The sequence below is a fragment of the Marmota monax genome, unplaced genomic scaffold (assembly GCF_021218885.2).
Source record: "Marmota monax isolate L192 unplaced genomic scaffold, Marmota_monax_Labrador192_F-V1.1 WCK01_AAM20220418_F8-fsc00181, whole genome shotgun sequence".
NCBI classification, from domain to species: domain Eukaryota; kingdom Metazoa; phylum Chordata; class Mammalia; order Rodentia; family Sciuridae; genus Marmota; species Marmota monax.
In genome coordinates this window covers 1,231,321-1,258,935 of record NW_026694276.1, presented here as the reverse complement: position 1 = coordinate 1,258,935, position 27,615 = coordinate 1,231,321, and the positions used below count along the sequence as shown (strand labels likewise).

General features: G+C 39.5%; 1 protein-coding gene across 2 annotated transcripts in view; it reads left to right on the top strand.

The window, feature by feature from the left end:
• Positions 1-479: 479 nt before the first annotated feature.
• Ahcyl1 (adenosylhomocysteinase like 1) overlaps positions 480-27,615 on the top strand; it is a 38,957-nt gene continuing 11,821 nt past the window's right edge. Inside the window, exons 1-3 of one of the 2 annotated variants that reach the window (XM_046467160.2) lie at positions 480-860; positions 24,531-24,642; positions 26,859-27,002. In XM_046467160.2, the coding sequence (XP_046323116.1) occupies positions 741-860; positions 24,531-24,642; positions 26,859-27,002 (376 nt within the window). In that variant the 5' untranslated portion in view covers positions 480-740. The remainder of the gene's footprint in view (positions 861-24,530; positions 24,643-26,858; positions 27,003-27,615) is intronic. The other variant, XM_046467159.2, reaches the window with a different exon arrangement.

The following is a 27,615-nucleotide window of genomic DNA, read 5'->3' as shown; positions in this document are numbered from 1 at the left end:
CCCATGAAGTCAAAAAGGCAAACACTACCCTTTGGGAAGGGGCTTTTGGTCCCAAGGGTCCGAGGCGGGGGCAGTGAGTGGGCTGTCTCGGGCCGTGGATTTTTCCTAAGAGTGGCTGTAGGAAGTGTTATGTGGGGCGCCGTGCCCTTTTCTACAAGCATCGCTCTTATGCCCCCGTGAGGCGTTGCCGAGAATCCAGAAGCCCAAAGACCCCTCAGTTCCACGGCATCCTTGCAGGAACCTTGCGCTGCTCACAGGGCTGATGGCGCCACCTGGTGGCTCTAAGGATAGGGCTCACCCTCGGACCCTCAACATCCTCGAGTAGGAAAGAAGGAGGAGCAGCATATGCGGCCCGGCCCAGCGTGGTGACGTCATGACAGAACGCTGATTCTCCCCGCCTCTTTCCCTTCCTTGGAACTGCCAGTACTTGACGTGGCGTCACCGCCCTCTACCCTTACCTTGCGTGCGTGCTTGCGTGCAGCGGAGGTGGCGGCGCGGGCAGGTCGGAGCTGCGCGCTGCTGCTTCTGGTGTTGCTGTGGCTGCCATCGCTGTCCGGCAGTCTTGGGCTGCCGAACAGAGGAGGCGCGGGTCGGAGCAGCGAGAAGCCCACGCAGCTCAGCACTGGGCCTGGCGGGAGGGTGGGCTAGCGCGTGTCGGAGAGTGCCGCGCGGGCGAGCGGGCGCCTGTGAGGGAAAGAGGCGGGGGCGGCGGGTCAGCCGCGGGCCGGGCCGGCCGGGGGATGTCGATGCCTGACGCGATGCCGCTGCCCGGGGTCGGGGAGGAGCTGAAACAGGCCAAGGAGATCGAGGACGCTGAGAAGTACTCCTTCATGGCCACCGTCACCAAGGCGCCCAAGAAGGTGCGGGGGCTCTGGGTGGCAGCGGGGACCAGGGCTCCAGCCTCGCGGAAGGGGCGCGAGCACCCTGGGCCCGGGCTCGGGTAGTTCGGGACTTCGAAGCTAGGGTTTCGGGTGGTCGGGGACGGCAGGGGTGGTGGAGGGGATGGCAGGTGAGCGGCCCCAGGCCTATCCCGAGCTGAAGAGGCCGCCCCTGACCTCGCTTTCCTTTGTCCCTCGGCCCGAGCCCTCGGGGATCTTTTTGAAATCCAGCAGGGCCAGGCCTTAAATTTGCGGCTGACTTTGCTGGATGAAGGGCCTTGGAAGACGAGAGTGAGAGGGGGTGAGCCAACTCAACTGATCCCTGTGACTTGTGCAGGGGATGAGGGTGGACAGAAGATCTCCACCCAGGTGAGTGGGTAAATCTGGCTGAGCTTCTTCAGGCAAATCCTTGGGAGCCGTGGCCGTTTTACCCAACAACTGCGTGATAGCTTACAGGCAAGAGAAAAGAATGCGTGGAACGAGGTCTTTAGTGCAGGTGAAGGCAATGAGGACAGCGTAAGATTGAAAAGCAAACTATGGTTTTTCACCTTCTTCAGTCCTCCAGTTGCTCCAATATATGTAAGAAACGGACATTTAAAGGTTAGTGACAACAGAAATTGTCATGGATGCAGGTTGATCCTAGAGTCATGTGAATACATTACTTAGATATTGCTCCAGAAAGGAGCTTGGGTGGGATGAAGGGGTGGGTGGTAAGGAAAGATTGCTCATTCTTTACTGCACTTACGGAGGCAGAACAAGTTTAGTCTATTGTGCTGTGGGTTGAGCTCAAAAGACATCCTTCCAGTTCTCTTGGAAATGGCAACCTTTGGAGATTGTAGTCTAACTAGCTCTCTGAGTGCTGGGATTGTGTTCTCATTTACTGCCAACCACATCTTGACTTTCCACATACCAGTTAACAGACCAGAGAAGCTTTGCAAAGAGGTGACCTTTCTGAAACCAGTGAGAACCCGGACAAATATTTTTCTCCAGTGTAAAGAGAGTGTTTCAGAGCTGTCGCTGTCTGCAGTGTTGAATGAGATGCAGAGCTTGTATAAGCTGAACAAAGGTTTGCAGGAATAGTCACTTGTCCTTGAGGCTCCTATACCTGAACTACTTAAGCTAAGTGGGCGAGATGGCTTTTGGTTGTTTTGTTTGTTTTTTAGTTTTTTTTTAAGCAGTTAATCTGCCTCTCCAGAAATCAAATGCACGATTCAAAGGACAAGTCACCCTTGTATGTTTTAGTTCTGCTTTCTTATAAAATTAAGGTTTTACTGACAATGCCTTTAAAGGTTGTGAAAGATCCCTGGATTCTAAGGAGTATGATTAACCTTAGTTTTAGTGCTCTCAGTTCAACTGACTGCTTTGTTGGGGGCCATAACTGTAATCTGCTATTCTTTGAACAAATAGTTACAGTCCTTATAAGCATAATGCTTAAAGGTAATACTTCACAATGAATTAGGGGAAAGAATGGGAAATCCCTGATAGCCTAATTCCCTCAACTCTTTCTGTCCTCCTTAGCCCGTCCTCTTTTGTATAGTTGCTTCAGAGTATTAGGCATCTTTATTGTTACTTGCCTTTATTTTAGTAAACCTGTATTCTTGGAAGCATCAGTACTGATAAACCAAAGCTTGTAGATTGTAAATTGCCAGAAAGTCAGGAATCTTGTTCACAATTGTATCTATTGTGCCTGGCTCTGTACCTTGCATATAGTAGGTACTCAGATATTAATTACCCACCTGGCTAACCAGTCACAGGTATCCAAATGACTGCACCAGGAATATCCCTTTTCCCCTTTTCTTCCCGGGAGGAATATTACTAATGTGTATTATTATGAGGCCAAGTGCTAATGACTTTAGAGACTCATATTCCATTAGCTAAAAGAAGCAAGCCTCTGCCAAGAGTATGGGAAGACCCTCTTGTAAGTTTCCATTTGCTGGTAAATGTGACCCCATGTTATTAATTTTGTTCTTTTTGAGCTTTATTGTGTAGCATTTACGTAGCATTTGTATTAACATGCTTTATGATGACTAATTACCCATCCTCTAGTGATGATAAAAGGCATTTATTTAGTTAATGGATCAGTTGAGGACTAGTCAAGGTCACAAAGCAAGTCCTAGGTAATCCATTTCTCAGAATTTCAACTGAATTGGACATTATGACTAAAGTCACTTTTGTACCTCTGCCATGTGTTGATAAATATGAGAAAGAAAGCATAAGAAAAGTAAGAGGAAAAAGTTCTATGGCATAGTCCTGAATGGTGTTTAAGAAAAAGGCTTTTTCAAATGGTGCGGTCCTTTACGAGGATTCCAGCCTGGCTCTGGACCAAGTAATCCTTGGATCATTCCAATCCCTGAGGCCCTTGGGAATTGAGGACATTTCTGATGCCAGAAGGATAGAGGTGACTTCAGGGTGACCTTAGTGGTCCTCAGTCAGATCACAATCTAGTGTAATTTTCTGGTCAGGTTTTATTCACTTAGAGGTAAGAATGGGTGCCCATCAATTAAAAGCATAGGTACCTGAATTCTCTAACTATGATCGTGACTTACTTAGTTTTTTATGCTCTGGGGTCTACCAGTCCATAATAGGGTTTGTGAATTTGATTCAAGGCTTGAAATGTCTGGCTGTCAAGAAGCCAACTAAATTGGTTCTTGAGGCTTCTATGCCTCAGTTTCTGCATCTACCACATCCATGCCTATTGTTCAGACCTGTGGAAATGGAGGCATGTTGGAAATTAAAATGGCAAAAGTAACTTTTCAAAACTCTTATTCCTTCTTTTTAATGATCATTTGCAGTGGGTTATAACAGAATATAACTACAATATAAATATGAAGTCAAAACTGTAGAAATAAGGGGAAATATTGTTAACCCTCAGGGCTAAGATGGATTTGATTATCACAGGCAACACCATAAACATCCCCCTAGCTGAGGATGAAGGGATCACAGAGTTATAGTAACCTTAGCAGGCACTGGAAAAAATACGTGCTAATTCTTCAGGAAGACAACTTTTCCTGACACAAAATTCTAAAGGAAATTCTCACGAGACCACATTGATAACTATGTTATTGTTCATATGGTAAAGATTGTTCTAGACTTGTGATGATTTCAGATGGTACAGCTAGGAAAATTTGAGATGAGAAAAGAGTATTTGAGTGGTAATGATAAGTGTATACTACCACAGCTGAGGCAGATCCCAGTTTTAATGTTGGCAGTTGTAGTCAAACCAATTAAGTCATCTAGTTCCCCATGATCACTGGATGTTTGTCCCTCTTTTTCTGCTACTTTGTGCTGCAGAGGCAATAACTGTCCTTGGACCTTTTGAAAATGACCTGTGTCAAATTGATTCTTTTTTTTCATAGAATAAATCCATATCTCCAGTTTGTTGATGAAATTTCCTGCCATCGACATGTTTCTCTGAAATGCCTGTCTCAGAACACTGGATGTTTTCTGAACTTCTGAACATTTAGGGGGAGGACTTTCCCAAGTGATACTTTAGTCATTGGACCTAGGACCTGTGCAGTCAGACTTTTACCATTAGCAAAATATAGGAAAGGAAAAGAATGCTAAAGAAACTACTTTTGCTTATAGGATATGTGGCACTGGTTCATCAGAAGGAATAGGAAGCACACCAAGCAGAGCCCCATCAAGTCCTGCTTAGGTGTTAACTTGATAGCCAGTTAACATTCCGGATATTCATTTTCTCTTTGGAATTGTCTTAGAGCAAATTTTTGGAACAATTTCATAGAGTATACACCAAAAATCACTGAGAAGAGACGGGCTGCTGTTGCTTCTTTACAGCCTTATTCTCTAGGACAGCTCCTGTTTTAGTGGCAGTCTTTGAACAGGAGTCAAAAATGTAAGAAGGTCTTTTTTTTTTTTTTTTTTTTTTTTTTGGTGGGCTTTGTTTTTTGATCTGGGACCTTGAGCATGCTCAGCAGGTGCTCTTCCCAGCTCAGATCTTTTTTTAGATTTCTTCACAGATACTGATTTCCTCCTCCTCTTACCTGGTTTGATTTAGTTACACTCTAGTTTCCAAATTATTTTTAAGTTCTTTTGTACATTTAACTTGTAACAGAGAAATCTGTTCATTGTCTAGGTCCTTTGCTGGCAAGATCACAAGTGTCTACCTTTTGTCTTATCAGGAAGGTATCATTTGGGTCTAGTGTGTTACCTAATATGTCTTGTGAAGTTGCCTGTAAAGGATGTTTTGACACAGAATCCTGTAGACTCCTGATGTTTATTCTGCTACCTATAGTAGTTAATAATCTGTAAACAAGCACTTTAATGCCCTCTTGGGGCTATTTCAAGGAATTGGCTGGTAAAGGAGAATAATTTATACGTCTCTGATTCTTAAATTTGGGAATGTGAATATTAAATTTTTTAAAAGATGGGCCACCATTTTTACACTCAACATGTACATTAGCATGATTCCAAACTGAATAATAATTCCAAACACATCCTTCTTAGGTGGGTCAGAAGCATCTTCATCATGTACAGAGGACAGCACATTTGCTTAGACCAGAGTTTTTTCCAACCTGAAATCTGAGAATCCAAAGTTGAAGAGATTCTTTCAAATTTTCCTTCCACTTCTTGTCACCACTATCAGTGCCTTATGTGTGGTAAGCAGTTAATGAAAATTCACTTAGGATTTTGGTCACTTTTTCTCTTGTGATTTCCTATTTCCCTTTGACTCAGGTAGTTCTCTTATCCCCACTGTTGTTTGGCTATTACATAAGGCCTGTTAACTTCCCCTTTTTGTTCCAAAAACTGAATGGCATTACATGTAAGTTAAGCACTTGATTTTTGGAGTCAAGTTTAGTTTTAATCTCTACCATTGAGAGCAATGGGACCTTGAACAAGGGATTTAACCTCACTGAGCCTATCTTCTCTCATCTGTAAACCAGGAAGTAACAGTAGTATGACCTATATAGATTTGTTGAGAGGATTAGCACTTAGTAAATTACTGTGTTTGCTCCTTTATACCTAGTGTCTGTATATTCTGGTTTACCTGCATATTTATGGTCTTTTCTTATTATCCTTGCATGCCATTCAGTCAGTGCCTCCTTACACCTGGAGAAGTATGCTGGTTTATGTGGTTACCCTATTGATAACTCTGGGCAATGCGGCATGATAGTTCAAGTGAGAACCTAATAATTCCATGAGAATTATTATCAAAGAGCCCCCAAAATCAAAATGTTTCTGTTGGAATGTCTTTTCAAAGGGGGAATTTTTTTTTTTTTTTTCTAACAGGTTATTTTGTGTAGAGCTTTAACCTGTTGAACACAATGTTTGTTGATTACCTGGACCCTGAGAGTTTAGAGCTTGTGATGGGAGTGAGCTGTGCTCTACCTCACCTTTCCTCACCTCCATCCCTCATAACATGAAATGCACCCATAGTATATGGGTATTTGTCAGGCTCTGGGCTAACCTGAGTCCAAAACTTTCTTTCCTCAAATTGCAGCAGTTTTGGGGGTCTTCTCAAACTAGAATCTTTGAGTTATGTGAAATAGTTCCAAAGACTTTTTGAACTGTGACTTCATCATTTTATATGGTGACCTTCACCCATCCTTATATACTCAACTTCCCTCTCCGAAGTCATGTTTCTCCCTGCTCCCCATGGCCTGTTCCTGGTTATGAATAACTGATTTTATCCTGCAACAGTGTGTGCCCTTTGCTCCACAACAATTACAGAACTAGGTGGAATGTCCATGCCTTTGTTGAAAGTCTTGTTTCATTTTCTTATCTCTGTTAAATTTTTCTAAGAAGAATCAGCCTGGTGCTTTAATTTCAGAATATATATAATGATTGGTACTGCCTGGCAGTATACAGTGGGGCTTAATCATTTACTACCCAAACTGGACACAGTTTAGGAAAAGAACTTTGGCAGAACCACAAATGTAAGGCTATCTGAGCATGCTCCTTCTTTCTTGCCATGAAAGTCCCAGCCTCTCAGTTAACATATATTACCTATGGGGCTTAATGGACTTATTAGCATGTTTCCCTCTATCAGCCTGAGCCAGTTCACCCTGTGCTCAGTTGTAGATAGAAATGAGGCATAATAAGCAGGAGGCATTTGGAACTGCTCACTGTGCCACACTGTTCATCTTGGACCTATCTCAAGCCTAATTCTTTATAGTCTGAAGACTTGCCCAGCAAGAGCATGCCCTATTGTTTCTATGTTTTTCTCTTCTGAACCTGTGAGTGTATCATAGTACCACTAGAATCCACTGAGCTATGTGCTTAAAGTGCCAAGGAAAATGCTATGCTCATCTGTAATGTGCACAGCTCTTTGTGAGCTAGATGGTGAATTGGTGAATGGCAGAATGAAGGGACTAAAGGCCTGGAAGAGATGAGAGTAACTGCTTCATTGACTTAGACCTCCTTAATAAGCTGTTCAAACTGTTATAAGCAATGACAGGATTTTGAAAGTTCTATTTTTAATAAACGGCTGCAGCTCTTGCTACAGCTCTGTTTTAAGGTGAACCTTTAGGGTACATGTTTTCATAAGGGTAATAGGAATTACTTTGACCTCAAGTCCAAGCTTTTGGGCTATGACCTGTTTCCATTATAGTCCCAGGAGCCTGAAATTTTAAAGAGAGACCTATTAGGAATGTTAATAGGGCAGAGATTCTGATCTGCCTTCTTTGACCAGTTCTACCTTGTCTCCTTCCTCAAAAACCTTTAAGAAAAACTCATCTGGACTCTTCATGATAGTTAACTTTTTTTGGAGATGTGGAAGAGATGATTGTCTTGAATTTTCAAAATGCACATCTCCCATATCTATCTATCTATCTATCTATCTATCTCTCTCTTTCTCTCTCTCTCAATTTCAGAAGAGAAATGAATAGGCATATTTGTATGGAAGGTAGAGAATTGAAATAGGCTTCACTTTTGCATGTTTAAGGGAATGCTTGCAGAGTCCTGGATTAGACTTTACAGTGGTTCTTAATCTTTTGAGTCATAGATCCCTTTAAGAATTTCATGAAAGTTATTGTTTCTTTCCTTAGGAACATTCAGGATTCCCCCCCAAAATTTGTATGCACTTTCAGAAGGTATTTGGAACTCCCTAAAACTCAGTCATGGATCCTAGGTTTAAAAAACCCTGATTTAGATTGTCAGGCTTCTAGCAGGTCCTGAAACTTCAAAAAGATTGTTTCCAGCATACAGTTTGTCCTTGTGGCTTGGAACAAAGCTGAGACTGTGTTGTCGCCCTCCTCCTTGAGATGCTCCTCAGCTGCCCAAGAGACTCATTATAAATGCCTTGAGGGTTTAACTCAGGAACTTTCACATACTGAAACCAGAATTTCAGCAACTTTTTTTTTTTTTTTGAACCTTCTTAGCCCTACTGCTGTTTATACGCAATGTGAATGTCCCTAAAGTTCTAAAGCTGCTTCCATAGGAGTATTTGGAATAAGGAGCTCATACCCTAGACTAGATGTCAAATTAAAAAAAATAGTAGTTTGCTTCCCTTTATCTCTCAAAAACAGGTATGATTTCAGGTGGAGCACTCACTATTTTAAAACTGAGCTGATGATACCTGAATCTTACTCATTTGGTTTCTTTAGATGGAACCTACTGAAGTTTAGGACTAAATTTCACACATGTCTTATATGTTGTGTCTGCCTATAATGTTGTCATTAAAGTTTATTGAATAAAATACTATGAGAGGATCATCCCTGAGAGAAAATGAATGAACTTGAAATCTTTTGGTGACTTGGACTCACTTGCCCTTTTATTGGACTGAGGCTGTTTTTCTAACTTCAGTCCCCTTCCTAATGGGTGGATAAGGGAATACCAAGAATTACAAGTGAGAAATTATTGAGAATTTCCAACAGTTTAGTCCTTGATAATGCCAGAAACAGAGGTGAGGGAGGAAAGGGCACTAGACACATGGCCTTCAGCCTGTTAGCACAGTAGCACAGTACACAAGGCAGTGAGCTCAGGTCTCTTTACACATAATGAGGAAGGTGATTTAAATTCCTCACCGTGGAAAGAAATTTTAAATCCTTTGCATTAGGGACACTTTGTCAAAAGGTGAAATTGGTATTCTGGTTTACACATGCTCTGGATTTAAGGAACAGGAGATTTTTACCTAGGGGTTTGAGCCTTGGGGGCCAGTGATGAACACTTTGATTTTGGAATAAATGTTGGGACCTGAAAGTACTTGATGAATTGCTCTGCCTGGCAGTACTAAGCAAATTTCTGTGTCAACTTATCCTACAACCCTGACCGCCCCTTCTGATCCAGAGGCTGAACTTAGCACTTAAATGCCATATGTGCTCTTGTCTTTTAAATACCATTTAGGAATTGGGCCAAAGCTGTCCTAACCAAAAGTTCTGTCTCTAGTTGACACTAAATTTTGTGTGTTTCCTTAAAGTACATGACCAGCGGGAGTTTGAGGAAAGGGAGACCTTCAGAATTTGGCTGTTTGGAATGAAATATGTTCTTTGTAGAGATGGAAGATGTATACAGTTGGTAAGGCAACTAATTCAGTTTCCTGTTGATGGCCAGGTGGTTCCAACTTCTGATTTAATCCTTTAGTTTTTAGTACCTAGCTTCTCAGCACCAGACTTCTTAGCAAGCAAGACAAGATTTCCAGTGCTCACTTATGGGGAGAGTAGCCCAGCTGGCTTGTCATGCTGGACTAAAATGAATTGTGAATGTTAATTATACTGATCAATACAGTGGCCTTGGTAACAGACTTGTAGCTGCTGTAGAATCTGTTTACTTCAGGTTTGTAACAGAAAAGAGACCAAGTTGGTTGGGGACATGGTGTTCTCACTGTAATAAGCTGTATTGTAAGTCCAAGAAAAATGCATCCTGTAGGGACTGAAATTGCTGCACCCCTTCCCCAGGATTTCCCATTGGGAACTTTACTCTGGAAGTGGTTTCTGTTCTTTTTTGCCAGTTGAGAATGAATCAAGATTGGCAAAGGCTTGGTTCTTTTTGGAGGTGGGGTAAAGAATATTTAAAAATCATAAAGCATAGAAGGAGAATACCTGTGTTAAGAAGCACTTTATTTCTCTACTAGCTTGTAATGGGGAACCTTGATTTATTTATTTTTTAAAATAATTTTTTAGTTGTTAATGAACTTTTTTATATTTATTTATATGTGGTGCTGAGAATTAAACCCAGTGTCTCACACGTGCTAGGCAAGTGCTCTTCTATCATTGGACCACAACCTCAGCCCCTGGGTGTGGATATTTGATGGGATTAATTTTAGCCCTTACATTGAAGAGCTAGAACTTCTGTTGGGGGAGCATGGGGCTCATAATACTGCACATTCTTTTCTGACTCCTTGGGGAGGGGATTAGCTGAGTGCTGGGCATGTTTGGAATGAGAGCATATTGCCAGTTTTTACTGAATTTGAACTAAAATTTGGTAAAAATGCAGTCTCTGTTTTCCTCAGACTGGCTCTTTGTCATATTCTCCTGACCCCTTGTGGACCCATCAGACAGATGGTCTGACAAGATGGAGTTGGTTTAAAGATAGATTCCCTACTTCCTTTGCCTTATTTGTTTGATCTCTGAACAAGGCATGTCTAACCCATTTGTTCTCCGTGTTCCTTGAGTCAGTTTATCAAGAACCTGGTAAACTCAGTGGGCTTGTGTTTATTTCTTCAGGTCCTGCTTAGAATGTTTCTTAAATCACTTCTTATGGGGTGGGGAAGAATGGAAAGTATCGGTCACCTAAGGAGTTTTTTTCCAAAATAGTAATTACCTAAACTAGGCTTACTTAATCAAAATGGCAAAGAGGCTGAGAGTAACGGTGCATCTGGAGAATGGGTTGACATTTTGAAACAGCTTCCCCAGATAAACTTAAAAGATTTCAGATTTAGAACCACTCTTACATGATCTAGCAAAGCTGACCAAAATTATTATGAAATCTGGGAATGCAGCTTCAACCCATGTGGGATGACTTAGACTATTAAAACTGCTGCTTTTTTACTTGTACATGACAGTAGAATGTATTTTGACATACTATACATAAATAGAGTATAACTGTTTCTTCTGGTTGTATATGATATGGAATTACATTGGTCATGTATTTATATATGCATATGGGAAAATAATGTCTGATTTCATTCTACTGTCTTTCCTATTCTCATTCCCCTTCCCTTCCCTTCATTCTCTTTTGTCTAATCCAAAGTACTTTTATTCTTCCCTACCCCTGTCCCCTTATTGTGAGTCAGTATCCACTGAGAGAACATTCAGTCTTTGGTTTTGGGGATTGGCTTATTTCACTTAGCATGGTATTCTCCAGTGTCATCCATTTGCTGGCAAATGCCATAATTTCCTTCTTTATGGGTGGGTAATATTCCATTATATATACTCTCTACACACACACACATACACACACATTTTCTTTATCCATTCATCTGCTCATCTGCTGAAGGGCACTTAGGCTGGTTCCATAGTTTAGCTATTGTGAATTGAGCTGCTGTAAACATTGATGTGGCTGCATCATTGTAGTGTACTGATTTTATACCTTAGAGTATAAACCTGAGGGGTGTGATAGCTGCATCAAATGGTGGTTCTATTCCAAGTTTTCTGAGGAATCTCCATATGCAGAAAGATAGCTTTGACTAAGTTAGTGAGCCAGATAGCCAGCCAAAGAGCAGATTTGAGACTCAAACAAAAAAAAAAAAGACTTCTTTTTACTCTTGAAGGGTCTGTTGCTATTGCTTTATTGTCAAATAAGACTCAATGTTAATATGTCTCTTTCCCTAGAAAAGTTGGTGTTTGACTGGAAAGAATGGCCAGACCTCTCAGGGTTAGTACAGGGTGTGACATGTACTATAGAAACATGAATGAAAGCTCAGAGGGGAACTTGGGGAGAGAGAATTATGTAGAAAGCAGGGCCAGTGTGAAGGCTGGATCACAGTGAGTGCCCGCAGTCCAGTGCCAGTTCTGCCTTTTCCTCTCAGAAAGCTAATCTCAGAATAACCACAGGTCCACACCTCTTTACTGTAGGGTGGTCTTAACAGAAATATTCATTGTTCTGCCTAAGGTCTTAGTGAAGTTTTCCATACCTGTACCAAAAGATTGTCAAATAAGGACTGTATTTAGGCTGTTCCAGGCTAACCTTGTCAGATGCAAGCAGAGCCCCTAGCCCTCCTCTGAGAAGTTAGCTCCAGGTGGTTCCAGTTCTAACTGCTCACCAGCACGTAGAAGAACCTGTGTTAGAAAACCTGCCATCCTGCTGTTAATATAAGGACATCTTATGTATGCTAAGTGATACGTTAAAGCTGAGGGAACTATAATCACATACTAATTATCTCTATTTTCTATTTTTAAAGAAGCTATTTAAAATGACCAGACTTAATTTCAGACCTCACTTCATGGGACTATGTAGAAACATTTTGTGGTTCTGTTAAGCTTATAAAGCTGTACGGTTAAAACCTGCTACTCAGTTTTTGGAAAAGGTCTATTTCTTAAAAATCAAATATGGAGTTTTTTTTCATTAGTTGATTTTTTTTTTTTTTTAAACTAGGATTGAGCTCAGGGGTGTTCTACCACTGAGCTACATCACTAGCTATTTTCATTTTATTTTGAGACAGGGTCTCACTGAATTGCTGAGCCTGGCCTCAAACTTGTGTGCTCCTGCCCCAGCCTCCCAAGTCACTGGGATTACAGGCGTGTCTGGCCATTTTTCAGCTTTTTAAAAATATAATTGACAGGGCTGGGGATGTAGCTCAAGCGGTAGCACACTCGCCTGGCATGTGTGGGGCGCTGGGTTCGATCCTCAGCACCACATAAAAATAAAAGATGTTGTGTCCACTGAAAACTGAAAAATAAATATTAAAAAATTCTCTCTCTCAAAAAAAAATATATATATATAATCAACAAATTAAAATTGTGTTTTATTTCATTGTATTCAGTATGATGTTTTAACATATAATTATGGAATGATTGCCACTGTTAAGCTAATTAATATGTCCATTTCCTCACAGTTCCTTTTTGTATATACGTTATGGGAATGCTTAAGATGAACTGTCTTAGCAAATTTCAGGCATATAGTATGTTTTTATTAGCTGTAGTCACTGTGCTGTACATTAGCTCTCCTGAACTTATTCACCTCATAATTGCAGGATTGCAGATGTTGGTTAAAGGAACCGACATCACCTCATTTCCCTACTCTCTGGTAACCACCCTCTTCTCTCTGTTTCTATGAATTTGACATTTTTAGATTCCACATGTAAGTGAGATCATTTAATTGAATGCTTTAAAAAAATATCTACTGTAACTATGAAATCAAGATTCAGTAGTCACATATCCCTTGTTACTTAAGTCCAGATTATTTTAATAAAATTAGTAACCTTACAAGAACTTTTTAAAGTCATGGGTCAGTTAGAGAGGTGGTACTAGAAGGTAGGAATGCATCAGTGACAAATTTTATCTTTTTAAAATTTTGACCCTACCCATATTTAATATGAGTGTTTTTGTATTGGGAAAATTCAGCTTTGCTAGATCTTTTGGAGATGTCACGTAAGATCTAAGGTAGCTTGAAGAGGATGCTCTTTGAATGGCATACTATAGGTGCAAAGAGAACTTAGTAAAATATTTTCAACTTAAGTACATGTTTTCTGATTGTGTTAACTTTAGTGTGTGAAAGAAGTTTCCTCATCACCATTCACTACAAACTAAATAAACCCCTTTTAAAAACATGTTTAAAATATATTATCTATTGTACATTTAATAAATGGTAAATTCTTGTGAAAACAACAGTTTCCTAGGCATCTGTTTTATTTTAAAAAATATTGGTCAGTTTTAGCCATGCCAAATTGAAAAACTCCTTGTATAAATACAAATAGAATAATGCAAAAAGGAACTTCTGAGTAGATTTGTCTTGGGTAGTAACACAGTTGGCAGTAGATTGCTGGTGCAAACTCTTCCTCCCCACTTCATCCACAGAAGACCATGGAAGTAAGTGCTAGTGTACAGCTTTTTGCTCCTATCAAGTTTGGACTCTGCCATTCTCCCTTCACCCTTTTTCAAGTCTAAGCAGTAGTACCTCTCAGTAGCAATTCATTAGCAACTTTAGAATATTATACTTCTTTATCTGGACTTTATCTGGCTTCTTACAAAGTTAATCAAGATTTGGGAATTCTTTTCCTTTTCTAAAGCTCACAAATGTTCTCTGATATTGTAAGCGCAGAACGCTTTAATGAAATGTAGACTGTTCTGTAAACTGACCCCTGGAAAAGTCAGGGAAAAGCTATTTCCCCAGCCAAAAGAAGGAAAATAGTACTAGACTTGTGGATTTTTTCCCCCTTTTTTAAATCTGTTGATAGAAAATTGCTGTAAGCAAGTCACTTAACCCCCAGCCCTGTACTGTTTTCTCATCTGTGAAGTATAGATACAATACTTAAGATTCCAGAATGTTCTGAAAATACAAATTCTCCCTAAACCTTAAGGCACTAAGATCAAGACAGAACTTAAACTAAAAAAGGGAAATCTAGGCATTCAGAATCTTGTTTACCATACCTATAAGTCTAGATTTTAAACTTCTTTTCTAATCAGCTTTGAGTAAAAATCCTGATCTAGTGCTTTCAGGTTGTAAGTCTTATTTTTTATATACCAAGAGTTAAATAAAAATGATTTGAAAACTATTTAGATCAGTAATAGTCTTGCAATGTCATGGATAAAATTTGCCACATAACCTTTCTTAAACAAACAAACAATTCTGACTTCTGGTTTGCCATCCAGGTAGAGCCAAAAGATCTTTGGCTTTGTGCTTCTGACCACTTTGCTTAGAAAATGGCTGTTCAAAAACTCATGGATCAGGAAAACTCAGACTTTGTATTTGGGTCTGGAGGTAGACAGGATGGAGAATTGTATAGTATTCATCGTGGAACAGTAGAGAACTCTTGTTTTTAAATAGCTCCAGAGAAGCTGCAGCCAGCAGTTCTTTTCAGTCAGCTTGTTTCTTGCAAGTAGTGATTTTATACTGAGACTTTTATCTAAAATTGAACATATACTTCCCAGGGTAGGTAGAGAATCAAGAAGAATGGCAAATATCACCTCTCTGGAATGAAAAATACCATTGTGTTTTTAAAATGGTTTGATGTGCGGCTAAGGTTGTGGCCCAGTGGTAGAGCGCTTGCCTTCCACGTGTGAGGCACTGGGTTCCATCCTCAGCACCACATTAAAAAACAAAAAGTATCGTGTCCATCTACAACTCAAAATATTTTTTAATATCAGTTTGATGTGACTGACTGATAGATTATTGTGTATGTGTTGTGTGTCTGGTCTTTCCTTCTAGAGACTTAATGTTTTTTTGTTTTGTTTTGAAGAACCGTGGAGGATAAAAATCAGCTGCATTTGATCTTTAAAAGGCTTTCTCTTTGTCCTTTGAACTTGAAAATATGCAGTCTAACTACAGGATGGATTCTGAAAGGTCCTGTTGACCCACTCTGGAAACAACACCTGTTACTAAATAGCAGCTATTTAACATTAGGTCCTTAAAGTTAGATTTGTATTTTGTTGAGATTTGATGACTTTTCCCTTCCCTGAGACTATGCTTTATGAAAAACTGGATGGTGACTAAAAACTTAAGTGATTTCTATCTCATTTGCCTTTGTTGGATGTTAGCCTAGGTTTCAGAACACTGACTTTCATAGACTCAGCTGCCACATATTGGGAGCTACTTATAGTTTTTCTGCTATCCATGTACTACTTGGCAAGGACTTCCATTTCTTTTGCCTCTAGTTAGACATAGCTTAGCCTTCCCAAATACTGTGCTGACTCACAACTGGGTTTGCTCACCTAAGCAAATATATGAATTTAAAACAAAATAGACTTTTAACCTCATTTAAATTAGACTCTCAGATTTAGTTTGTTACTTTGATGCCGGGGACTGAACCCAAGGACACTTAACCACTGAGCCATATGTCTGTCCCTTTTTTTTTTTTCTCTTGTTTTTTTTTTTTTTCCTCCTTGCTTAGGGTCTCACTAAGTTGCTGAGGCTGGGGATGTGGCTCAAGGGGTAGCGCGCTCGCCTGACATGCGTGCGGCCCGGGTTCGATCCTCAGTACCACATACAAAGAAAGATGTTGTGTCCGCCGAAAACTAAAAAATAAATATTTAAAAAAATTCTCTCTCTCTCTCTCTAGGAAAAAAAAAAAAAAAACTTGCAGTCCTCTTGCTTCAGTCTTCCAAGTCACTGAGATTACAACTGTTTGCCACCACACCTAGCAGAATTGTTCTTGTACATTGCTAATCTTCTTCCATCATAACAAGCTAAGAAATTACAGATGACATTTGCTCAGTTCATGTGACTACCTTCCAAAATGCCAGCTATCCCATCTTCATTCTAGTGCCATACATGGATTGTTTGCTTTCGGTGTTAAATTTTCTTCCCATAGACATTCGTTTGAAGAGTACAGATTTGCCTATTAATAAGGAATTGATGTTCTTAAAAAAGAACATCCCAGCATACCTTGCAGTAAGGTTTGCCAGTTTAACTTCTTGAGAGCTTCATTTAAAATCAAGATTGACTTTAAAGAGAAGCACAGATTAAGGCTAATGATGACTCCTTATTACAAACTTACAAAGTGAACCTAGGAATCTGGCTTTGTCTTTCCCAAAGAGAGGGAAAACAAATATTTATTTGCCTCTATAAAAGCCAATGGAAGAATAAAGAAGCTGCGGGGTAGCCCATGCCTGTAATCCCAGAGGCTTGGGAGGCTGAGGCAGGAGGATTGCAAGTTCAAAGCCAGCCTCAGCAAAATTGAGGCACTAAGCAACTCAATGAGATCCTGTCTCTAAATAAAATACAAAATAGGGCTGGGCATGTGGCTCAGTGGCTGAGTACCCCTGAGCTCAACCCCTGGTACCACCCCCACCAAAAAAAAAAAAAAAAAAAGAATAAGAAGCCAATGAAAATGTGGAATGAACAGTTACAGGAGTAGGACTAGAAATGAGACTTCTCTGAGTATACCTTTAAAACTTCTGATTCATGAAAATATTTTTATATGTCAGAAATAAGATTAAATCAAAGAGAAAAAAGGAAATCTTAAAAATTACTTATAAGTAAGTTTAAAGTATCAAATCTAGCATACTATATCAAATTGATTATACAGTCTTCTAGTACTTTGGCTATATATTCTTTCTGAAATATAGTCTAAGGTCAAAAAGAATTTTAGTGAAATCTTGATCACTGAGGAGACTGTTAGTAATGAGATTAGTTTTGTCCTTTTAAATCTATTTTATGTATTAATTATAGAATATAGCAAATAAGTAAATATATTAGTGTTACTAGGGACCAAGATTTTCAACATAAAAAAAATACAAATAGGAAAATTAAGTTTTTAAGGTAATTTTAAGTTTGAAATATAAATATCAATATAAAAAATCAGCATGAACTAATGAATAAAACAAAGATTTATTTCTCTACTGAATGAACCTAGAAGCTTTGAGACCTTTGATAGCAAATACCATACCTTGTATCAGATATTAGTTTCCCACTGAAAGAAATAAAGCTTGGAGAAATGGCTGAAAGAACAGTCAACTTGGTATATCTTCTTTTTAAAAAAAAAATTTTTTTAGATGTTGATGAACCTTCAATTTATTCATTTATTTATATGTGGTGCTGAGAATCAAACCCAGTGCCTCACACAAGCTGGGCAAGCCCTCTACCACTGAGCCACAACTACAGCCCAGTACATATTCTTTTGTCAAAAAGGAGGGAAGTGCTTAAATGGAATGTCAGAAGGACAGAAGATCTGGCTTGTAGGAAGCACCCACTGGCCCAGCTTGGGGGTCAGCATGAGCATTTGGTACACTTAATGTATAATTGCGTGTAACATTGACTATGAATGACTACTAAAAAAGGAAAAGCAAAGGCTGTCTTCATAAAAGAATGCCAGCTAATGTGTGTGGAAGAAATGAACAATTATTATTTTATAAGCCCCTGTCATTAAATTGGTTTGTGCAAGAATTATTAACAGATGGTGAAGTCACTAGACAATAAGATATTCACCATGATGTTGTTTCGCCCCACAAATTAACCTTTCCTTGCTGAAGAGAAAATGTATCTTTCAAGGGAGAGATCTGATGGTCTTGCTCTAGCCAAGGTTTAATGTTAGTGTCACTAATGGTGCAACAACCTGACACTGTGCCTCCTACAAGGGGAAATATATGACATCATCTATATATCATACCATTAAAATTGCCAAAATTTTAATCTCTGTAATCAAACTGAATTTGTAGTTTACAGGAAGGAAACAACCTGAAAAAATAAGGAAATGGGAGATTCTATAAGAGCTGGCCTCAACTCATGAGCTGGAAAAGCAGAATGTTTTAGATTAGCGGAGGCTCAAGGAACCTATTGTATTTAATGAACCTTTATTCCATCCTGTGTTGGAAGATTGGGGAGGCAGTTGGTCCTCAACTGTGAAAAATAACCTTGAGAAAATGGAGGAAGTTTGGATAGTCTGGACATTAGATAATATAGGATTACTGTTAATTTTCTCGAGTGTGATAATACCATCAAAGTTCTGTAGGAAGAGTATTCTTATTCTTTGAAGATGCTTTCTGAAGAATTTATTAGTGAATTTTTGTGTTTGCTACCTTTTTTTTAGGACCATATGAAAGTATGATGTACGTGTGTATACAAAGAAACGTACAATGGAACATAGAAGACTATGTAAGAGGTACCCACTGGCCCCACTTGGGACAATATGAGCATTGGGTACACTTCATGTATAATTGAGTGTAATGTAGCAACTATGAATGACTAGGTGGAGAGTATACAGGTGTCCATTCTACTACTTTTTAATTTTTTTCTATGTTGAAAAATAATCATAATAAAGTCAAAAAAGAAGTATTATTACAGCAGTGGTGCAGTGGGTAGGGGTGGAAGAAGACTTCAGTATCACTAAAATAATGAGTGTGTTCCAGGAACCAGGACTTCTTCTGTCACCTCTGCTGGTTTCCTTTTAAAAACATTGTGGTGAGAAAAGAGGAAATGACTGGCACGTTTTTAAATAATATTGGTACTGGGATTGAGGGTGAGAGAAGTATGGACAGTTGAGGCTCCTGAGCAGGTAGATGGCTAAACAGGTATTGAACCAGTCTGGGTGTATGTTATGTTCTGTTGTAAAATTGTGGTTTGGGAAATTTTAAGAAGCCCTTCCCTAGTCTCTTGATGCTATTTTTTAAAACCTCTTAATTTTGCCTGTAGTTGTAGTACTACTTGTACTGACTGGAGCACTTTAGGAGATGGTAGAAAGCCAGTGAAGTGTTTTGTCTCCTATGAAAAGAGTTGCTGAAAAGATAAAAGTCCTGGCTTTTTGAGAGAGTTTTTCAAACTTTTTTCTCAATTTTAAGTGACTCAGCAGTGTGGGGCCTGATACTGCCTCATCCCTTCCTCCCACCAGCATTGACAGAAGATCAAGTTGAATCCCATTTTGAAAAGAGTATTTCTTCTGACTGTGGAATTGGATTCCAGCTGTGTGTGTGTGTGTGTGTTATATCCAGTTACTGTTGAGACAGACACACAAGGGTGGAGTGGGGGAGGGAGATACATGCTGTGATTAGTCAGCCTCCCATCTCCCTCCCCGCTAGAAACTCAGGCTCCATATGGGGAGACTGAGAACAAGAAACTTGAGACTGGGAACGAGGGCAGGGAACAGCCAAAACCTGCTCAGTCTCAGAAGACTGATTTCCGCACCAGGGAATGGAAAAAGTTGCTGAAGGTGGTTATGGGTTGACTCTGTGGCCTGAGATTGATTCTCTTAAGTTCAGTTCTTTAATAGTGGGAGCACTGTGTTGGGAAGGGGATGCCCTTCTGGGGAACTTCTTTACCTGACATGAAAGATACTCAGACTTACATATTTCTTGTACCAAGAAGGTTGGTGTTTATTGCTGTTTCTTTGGGATTCATCGAATGAGAACCAAACTGATTGGTGGTAAGTATCATGAAAAGGTATTGCACTTGGTTAGGCTGGCTGGAGACCCCTTTCCTTTCCTCTTAAAAGGGAGTAGGCAAAAGTAGAATCTATAAAAGAATAAATTAGCAGAAAGATGTATGAAAAGAGGACTTGAAAAGGTGTAGGAATCCTGGAAGGTGTTGTAGCATGTTGCTTAGGAATTGACCTTGTTAAAATCTCTAGCTTCTGATAGTCACTTTTTTGCTCAATGCTAAGTGTTAGCTAAGAAATATGCTGACCATAATTTCTAAACAGGAAAAAGTCTCTGAGCATAGAATCCTAGAGGGGACAATGGAACAGAATATATGAATTTAGAAGTGTCCCAGAAAACTGATAGTGTACCAGAAGAGGAATACTAGCCCTTCAAATTATCCTCAGCAGTAAGAAAGACTGATCCATGCTTGTTTAAGGTATGCTTTCTTAATGATTTGTTTCCTAGTAATTGATGTTTACCTTAGAGTCTAGTTCTTCATCCTTAGGAGGAAACCCTTTTGAGAAAGCTAAAAGCTGTTGGATAAGCATGTGAAATAACAAGTTTAATAAGATGTCTGGCCTAACCTAATTTTTGGAGGCTTAAGTTAATATCCAGATAAGACAGTGACGACTACAGTATCTAGCATGTTCCTAAAGGAGCAGTGAAATCCCATGGCAAAGCCATTTGAATTATCATTACACTTTGAGTCAGAACACATCTACAGATTTTTAAGGGACCATATTTCCTTGAATAAATCTTTCCTAAAGTGTACTTAGTGTACTTTAGTCAACAAATGTGATGACTAAAATATAATGTACCATGGGTATTATTCTGATCAGCATTCCTTAGCCATAGAGTCCACATGGTTAACCACATGTGGTAGTTTTTAATTCGTTTTGAATCAAGAGAGAGAAGGCAAAATTGGATAGGACCTGGGAAGGAGGGAGGCTGAGCTGTTAACATTTGAGTATTTAGGATATGTGTTTGTGAAAGTACACTCAGAATTTCTGATGGGAAAACAAATATTTATTAATGTCAACTAAGCAAGTAATATACAACAGTTGTTTTTCTCTTGAGGTTTATAACTTTTTTAGATTGCCTGTGATTCCTTTGATTTGGTAAGTTCTATATAACAGTTCTTTAGGCTCACCTGTCAGCAGGCTTACCACTAGATGGTGGATTTAAAGTACCCCAAATTATTTCTTCAGTAGAGCTTTTCTTTAACATTCTCAGTATGACATAGAAGAAAGTAACCACCATACCTGCTAAGCTATTTGAAGAGGTACTTTAAAATAGCACATTAAACTGGCCTGATATTTAATTGGGTTTTTAAGACACAGCAAGTAGACTTCTGTATTTGGATGTGCTATTTGAAGAATGAGTCAATCTGACCTTCTAGCCTTTCTCAGATGTGTTAATAGTTCTAGAGTGGAACGCTAGTGTGCTTGTTCAGTTGTAAACTGGATGGTGAGCAACTACACACACAATAATATTTAACAGACATTTTTACTTTTTGACACTTTATCTACTTTTCCTCTTCTTCCCCGTGCTGTTATATTTAGGTCTAGTATTTCTTACAGATATAGATTTGAAGAAACTCTAAAGCACAACTTTAAGACAATGTGTGGAAGAAATCGTGGTGATAGGAAGTAATATAAACAGCACAACCTTGCAGGCATCGTTTGGTTTTCTTTTCCCAAACCGTATTTGACTTAAATGCAGTCAAATTGAGTCCAACTCAATCAGTGGTCTATTCTTTTTTTTTTTTTTTTTTTAAAGAATTTTTAATATTTATTTTTTAGTTTTCGGCGGACACAACATCTTTGTTTGTATGTGGTGCTGAGGATCGAACCCCGGGCCGCACGCATGCCAGGCGAGCGCGCTACCGCTTGAGCCACATCCCCAGTCCCAGTGGTCTATTCTTGAGATCTCATTTCAGTGGAGAGGAAACTGACATCCAAAAGTTGCTTTGGGCAGCAGGGTCTTCATTTACAATGTAAAGGTGAAGAACACTCTAGAACGCTCTTCTCTTAGGGGAAAACAGAGCTGCTAGCTGGGAAGACAACTGGTGCAGCTAGGAGGCCTGGAGGAAACTGGCAGAGCAGACACTCAGCAGCATCAGCTGGGATATGGGCTGTGTGCAGTGTATAGTTGGGCTGAGAGAGAGACAAGGTTATCATGAACCTGTGTGTTGCTGGGCCGTAAGAGCTGCAGGAATAGACAGCCACCCATCTACATCAGAGCCTGGGTTCATGTTCTGCCCTCTTCAGATATGGACCATATCATTACTTGAGAGGTGGGGTGGCAGGAGCATCACTGCTTGCCACAGTCTAATATTTTAGAGGGGAGGATTTTGCTAAGCTTTAGGCTGCTGATGAGCTTATTAATGCAAGGGGAGATTAGGAGTATTGATTCAATTCTTAAGTTGCTGAAGAGACATTTCTAACTTGCCACATCCACTTCTCTTATTTTTTTATCTAAAAATCTGCAAATGTTATTGCACTTCCCTCCCCTACCCTTACCCCCCACATAGGTAGTGTCTGGGAACATGCTCAGAACCTTTTGTAAAAAAAAAAAAATGAACGAGGGAGGGAATCATAACAGCCGGAGAGGAGAGAGCTTCTAAACGGGCTGCCCGTGCCAACAGCAGGGAGACTGGTGGAGGAAGTCTAGAGACTGTTAAGAGGCACTGGTGGTCTCTCCACTGTGTATTTTTTCCACTACCAAAAAACTTCATACTGGATTGAAAGTCATTACCTTAGTGTTGGATTAATCTCTTCAGTCAAACTAGCTTTGCCAACTGCAGAAGTCATATGAATGTGCAGTAGACAATCCTGTCTAGAAGGGCAAATGCTTACCTGTGGCCCTCTAGATGAGGTTTTTCTTGTTTGATTGGTCGGTTGGGGTTTTTTCCTTTTTCTTTGAAAAGCTATTGTGCTTTTGACATTTAAGGTATTTAAAATTAAAGTTTTAGCACCTAAACTAAAAATTCTGCTTTGGATAGACAAAGATACTTGTTAATCATGTTCTGGTAAAGTATGTGGTTCATCTTGAGTCTCTGTGGTTATCATTTATCTTTGAGACTCAATTGGCCTTATACAAGAAAGGATTTTGAAATGTTTACTCATTATACAGAAATTTTCTGAATGCCTTCTTACATGTATAAGACCCTGAGCTGACCACAATATGTAGCTTTGCCCTGCTCCATGTCATAGAATCTGTCTTTAGACTTAATAAAACAGGCTGCGGACTTTGCCCCCTCAGTGTTTCACATAGTTACCTAAGGGGAAAGCTTGCCCAGTTAGATATTGAGCAAGATAAGTTTTAATTAAAAATACACTGAGGTTTTTCTTGCTTGCCTGTTGTCCGACTGCATTCTCTCCTTTCATTGTTCATGTGAATCATTGATGATAGAAAGTTGAAAGCATGAGCCTGTATTCCTCTGATTTCTATGTTATGACCTGTGGAGTCTCAACAATTCACTTTTCAATTTGTTCATAATGGCTGCCTGCACCTAGGCTGCACATTTAAGCTTGAGTCTTACACTAGAGGTTGATGCTCCTCCAGCTACAAGAGGGCAAGGTCATACAACTGTAACTGAAGAATAGTTAGTTTACTGTTCCTGTCTCAAAAGTGGCTGTAACCATGTTGCTTGCATTATGCAGCGAAGATTTTAATTGGAAATGGTGGGTATACATGTATAGGAATGTTTGCTAAAGACTTGGCTTAATGGATTCTCCATGGGAACTTTTTTTAAAAGAGTTACATTGTAAGGAGAATCTTAATTCAGTTTCTCAAACCATTCTGTTATTTTAGAAAAGTGAAGTTTTGGAGTTTTCTTTTTCTTTTTCTTTTTCTTTTTTTTTCTTTTTTAGATTTTGAAGAAAGGGTTCCTCAGAGTTTAAACAGGAATTCATGGGGAATGTTTAAATCACATGATATAAGTTAGTATTTTCAAATATTTTAGAAACATCCATTAATTTGTGTATAAATTATAGTTAACTGCAAGCTATTTATTAAAGCCAGTCTTCCAAGTATCCTTCAAATAGTCATCTAATTCTGATTTATTTAAGGAAACTTTTAATAGTTTGACAAGTCATTATTCTCTCCTTAAATTCATCTCTCTTTCATTGGTATATTCTGGTATTTTAAATTTTCACTGTTTATAGAAGGTTCTGGGGATACTACATTAACTTTATGATATATAGACACATGATTGGGCTCTGAGTATTGGCAATCTAACGCCAATCACCGTTTCTAGGCATATTTTCGTAATTCTTCAAAACGCAAGACCACAGCCAACTTCACATTAATAATGTGCTACAAGAGGATATTCTGGTGGAAAAAAAAAAACAACAGAAGTACTATGAGATCTGTCTTCTGATAGAGTTGTGAGGGAGGGTAAAAAGTTAATGTGTCAAGGTTATAAGAGGAAAGAAAATAGAATGGAGAGAGATGGATAAAATTGGGCAAATGCTAAAGAAAGTTGGCCCGTAAGCTTTTCCCCTAACCCCAAATTTTGTCGAAACATTTGGGGAGGAGCAGTAATTAGCATTTTGGGAGAAATCAGAGAGCAGCCTCAGCTGCTCAGAATTAGATGACTATTTGAAGGATACTTGGAAGACTGGGAGAGTTTAGTAGGAACCATGTGGTAACATTGACTTTTAGGGAAGATAATATATGGCCTTAGAATTCTCAGGTACAGAGATATGTAGAATTTCCTCAACATTTTTTCTTTCTCTTTCAGCAAATCCAGTTTGCTGATGACATGCAGGAATTCACCAAATTCCCTACAAAGACTGGCCGAAGATCTTTGTCTCGCTCCATCTCACAGTCCTCCACTGACAGCTACAGTTCAGGTAGGTGTGAACTTCATGTTCACTCTGATCTCTTCCCTGTTCTCTACCCAGTGCTCTTCACTTAACTAGAATCTGAAAACATACTTTATACCAAGACTTCCTGTCAACTGTTAATTAGTAATTAGGCAATGGGAATGTGCCCAGCCAGGCTTGTAGCTAGGGAAGCTTTTGTCATCTTGAGACTTTCTTCCCCTGGCTGTCTCTGTGTGTGGTCTGTGGCCAGTGCCTGGTTGGTAATACTGGGCCAATTTTGATTCCCACATTTGTCCACCCACATTGCAAAGAGAGGGAATCAATGTTATTTTGGCTGACAGAATTGGCCTTGAAAAGAACTATTTGGAAGAATAACTTCTTTGTATAAAATACACACTGTCACTTATCTCTTTCTTTCTTATCCAAAACTGCTTAAATTGTAATGATGACAATTAGTATTTCTGCTCTTTTCATTAACTAGATTGCCTTATGTTGAAGTATACTTCCCTGATAACCTCTGGAGTGGGAAAAATACAGACTACTATACAGTGATTCCAGCTGTTTCTTTTCAGTTCTCTCCTCTAATCTTAGCCATCTATAATAAGTAAAGTCTGTTTCTACTGAATCATGCCCTTGCCAACTCTAGACAGGGTGTTTAGAAGAGAATGGAAGAGAAGATCAGATCTTACAAATTGAGTTCTAAAAGAAACATTAGTGACATCTAATATAACCTCTTCATTGTTCAGCTGAAAAATCATTGTTAAAAGATTAAGAGGCTTGTCCAAGGTCACCAGTTGCTGTTAATGTCAACAAAGAGATTAGTACCAAAAGCCATTCATTGTCCTTTGCCAAAATATTGTTTGCATTGTGTTACTAACATTAAGAGCTAGGCTTAAGGTATAAGGAATGTTTTTAAGAAAAGAAAAACAAACAATTATAAATAAATTTATCTCTGCCCTGTGCCACTGAAAATAACCCAGTAGATAGGCAGCCAAGAACAAATAGGGGTTAAGTACAGAAATAAACGAATATATGGATTCACAGGGGGCATAAGTATGCAAGAAACAGTTCTAGATATAATGGCTGTCATAAATCGAAGGATATCTAGGAATGACAAATAAAAAAGGTGTAAGTGACAAGCAGACTAATTATAGCTAAGAAAAAAGGAAAATTAATTTTGAAAGATGGAGTTATAAGAGGAAGAAAGAGGGAATGAGTGAAGTCTTCAAAGATAGTGATGGTCATGTTACATAAATCTTTAAGAGCATTTGTTAAAGCTTAATGATATAGTTGTCATGGTGGAGAAGATAACCTATGGTAGTATTTGTGTGAATTGCAGTTCTGTCCTTCTGGAGGACCTATCTATAGAAGTTAGTGGGAGAGTCTTGGGGTACTGGCAGGAGAAATGATGAAGAAAATACTTGATGCAGAGGAAAGAAGTGACAAGGGGTAAAGAATGATTGTATATCCCCTTGCATAGCTATCGGAAAGATATATTTAGCTTTTATATGAAGTTACTATTTAAAGTTGATCATCTTAACAGACTTTCCCAAGGCTGGCAATAGAACCAGATCTGTTCGCCTTCTGTGTCACTTTTTTTCCTCTCTGTATTCCTTGAGCATAGTCTAGAGTAAAATCCGTTTTAAGCCTCTCTTACTGTTTTTTTTCTGTATTGGTGGTTTTCAGAATGACCAGTAGCATCAGCAGCATCTGGGAATTCATTGAAAATGCCAGTTCTTGGGTGCCTCATGAGACCTACAAACTAGGAAACTTTGGCCATGGGGCCTTAGCAGTCTGTGTTTTAACAGACTATGTGATTCTGATAGATGCTTTAAGTGTGAAAACCAGTGACATGTAGAAATAGCATTCCTCATCTCCCTTAAATTATTCTTCCATTTTTTGCCAGGTCTCATTTCAATCTGGATTGGGACCAAGTACCTTTGTTATTACCTGGGATATCTGCAGGTGGTACAGGATTAGGATCAGTGGCTCCTAATTACAGGCCCTAATGACAGACTAATGACGGAGTCTCGTTATGGTGGATACAGGAACTGCAACACTGTGAGGTCCACAGCCATTTCATTCACACCAGCTATTAGACCTTGGAAGAGTAGAATTGAGAGTGACAAAAAGGAGCTCCAATTAACAGCATTTGCTTCACTTAAAGTCCCTTGGGGCCACACTCTGTAGAGTTGGAGCCATTGAAGTTTTTCTCCCCTTGTTTCTTTCTTTACTGGCTCTAGCTGCGTCTTACACAGATAGCTCTGATGATGAGGTTTCCCCCCGGGAGAAACAGCAAACCAACTCCAAGGGCAGCAGCAATTTCTGTGTGAAGAACATCAAGCAGGCAGAATTTGGACGCCGGGAGATTGAGATTGCAGAGCAAGGTAAAGAAAGGGAGTGGGTAGAGGTCAGAAGCAACCCTCTTACTGGTCATCGGAATCCACAGACAACTTAAGGCTTAAAAGCTACCCTAAAATGTCTTGGGAAAAGACAGTTTCCTGGACTTTTGGGTAAACACTTCTCTATCTAAGGAGCTTGAGCCTCAGAATTCTTGATCTTGTTTTCCCTTCTTCCTATTCTCAGCATGTGGTTATTACACACAGAGTAGTTTCTGTTTTCCTCCCCTGTGACACCATATTCCAAGATCTACAATGCAGAGTCAGCACAAGCTGGAGCACTACATACTGGTTAGTTATGTGGGATTTTACTGTCGCTGCCAATCCCAGAGACCCAGATTTCTCAGAAACAGCTGGTGTGGGAGGGTTCTAAGCTAAGGATATGGTGACCGAGGGTCTCATTTGGTCCTGAGCACCCTCTGCTGGAGCAGAGTAAAAGTGACTGACAATAGTCAAGTCTTAGTTCTTCTTCCTTGCCGCACTCCTGGGAAGGTCTCTTTACTCTTCCGTTGTTTTCATATTGAAGACAAGTTCTATATTGAGAATGGAGGAACCCAAACAGACTGACTGAACCCAAACAGGATAGGGTAGGATAGCAAGT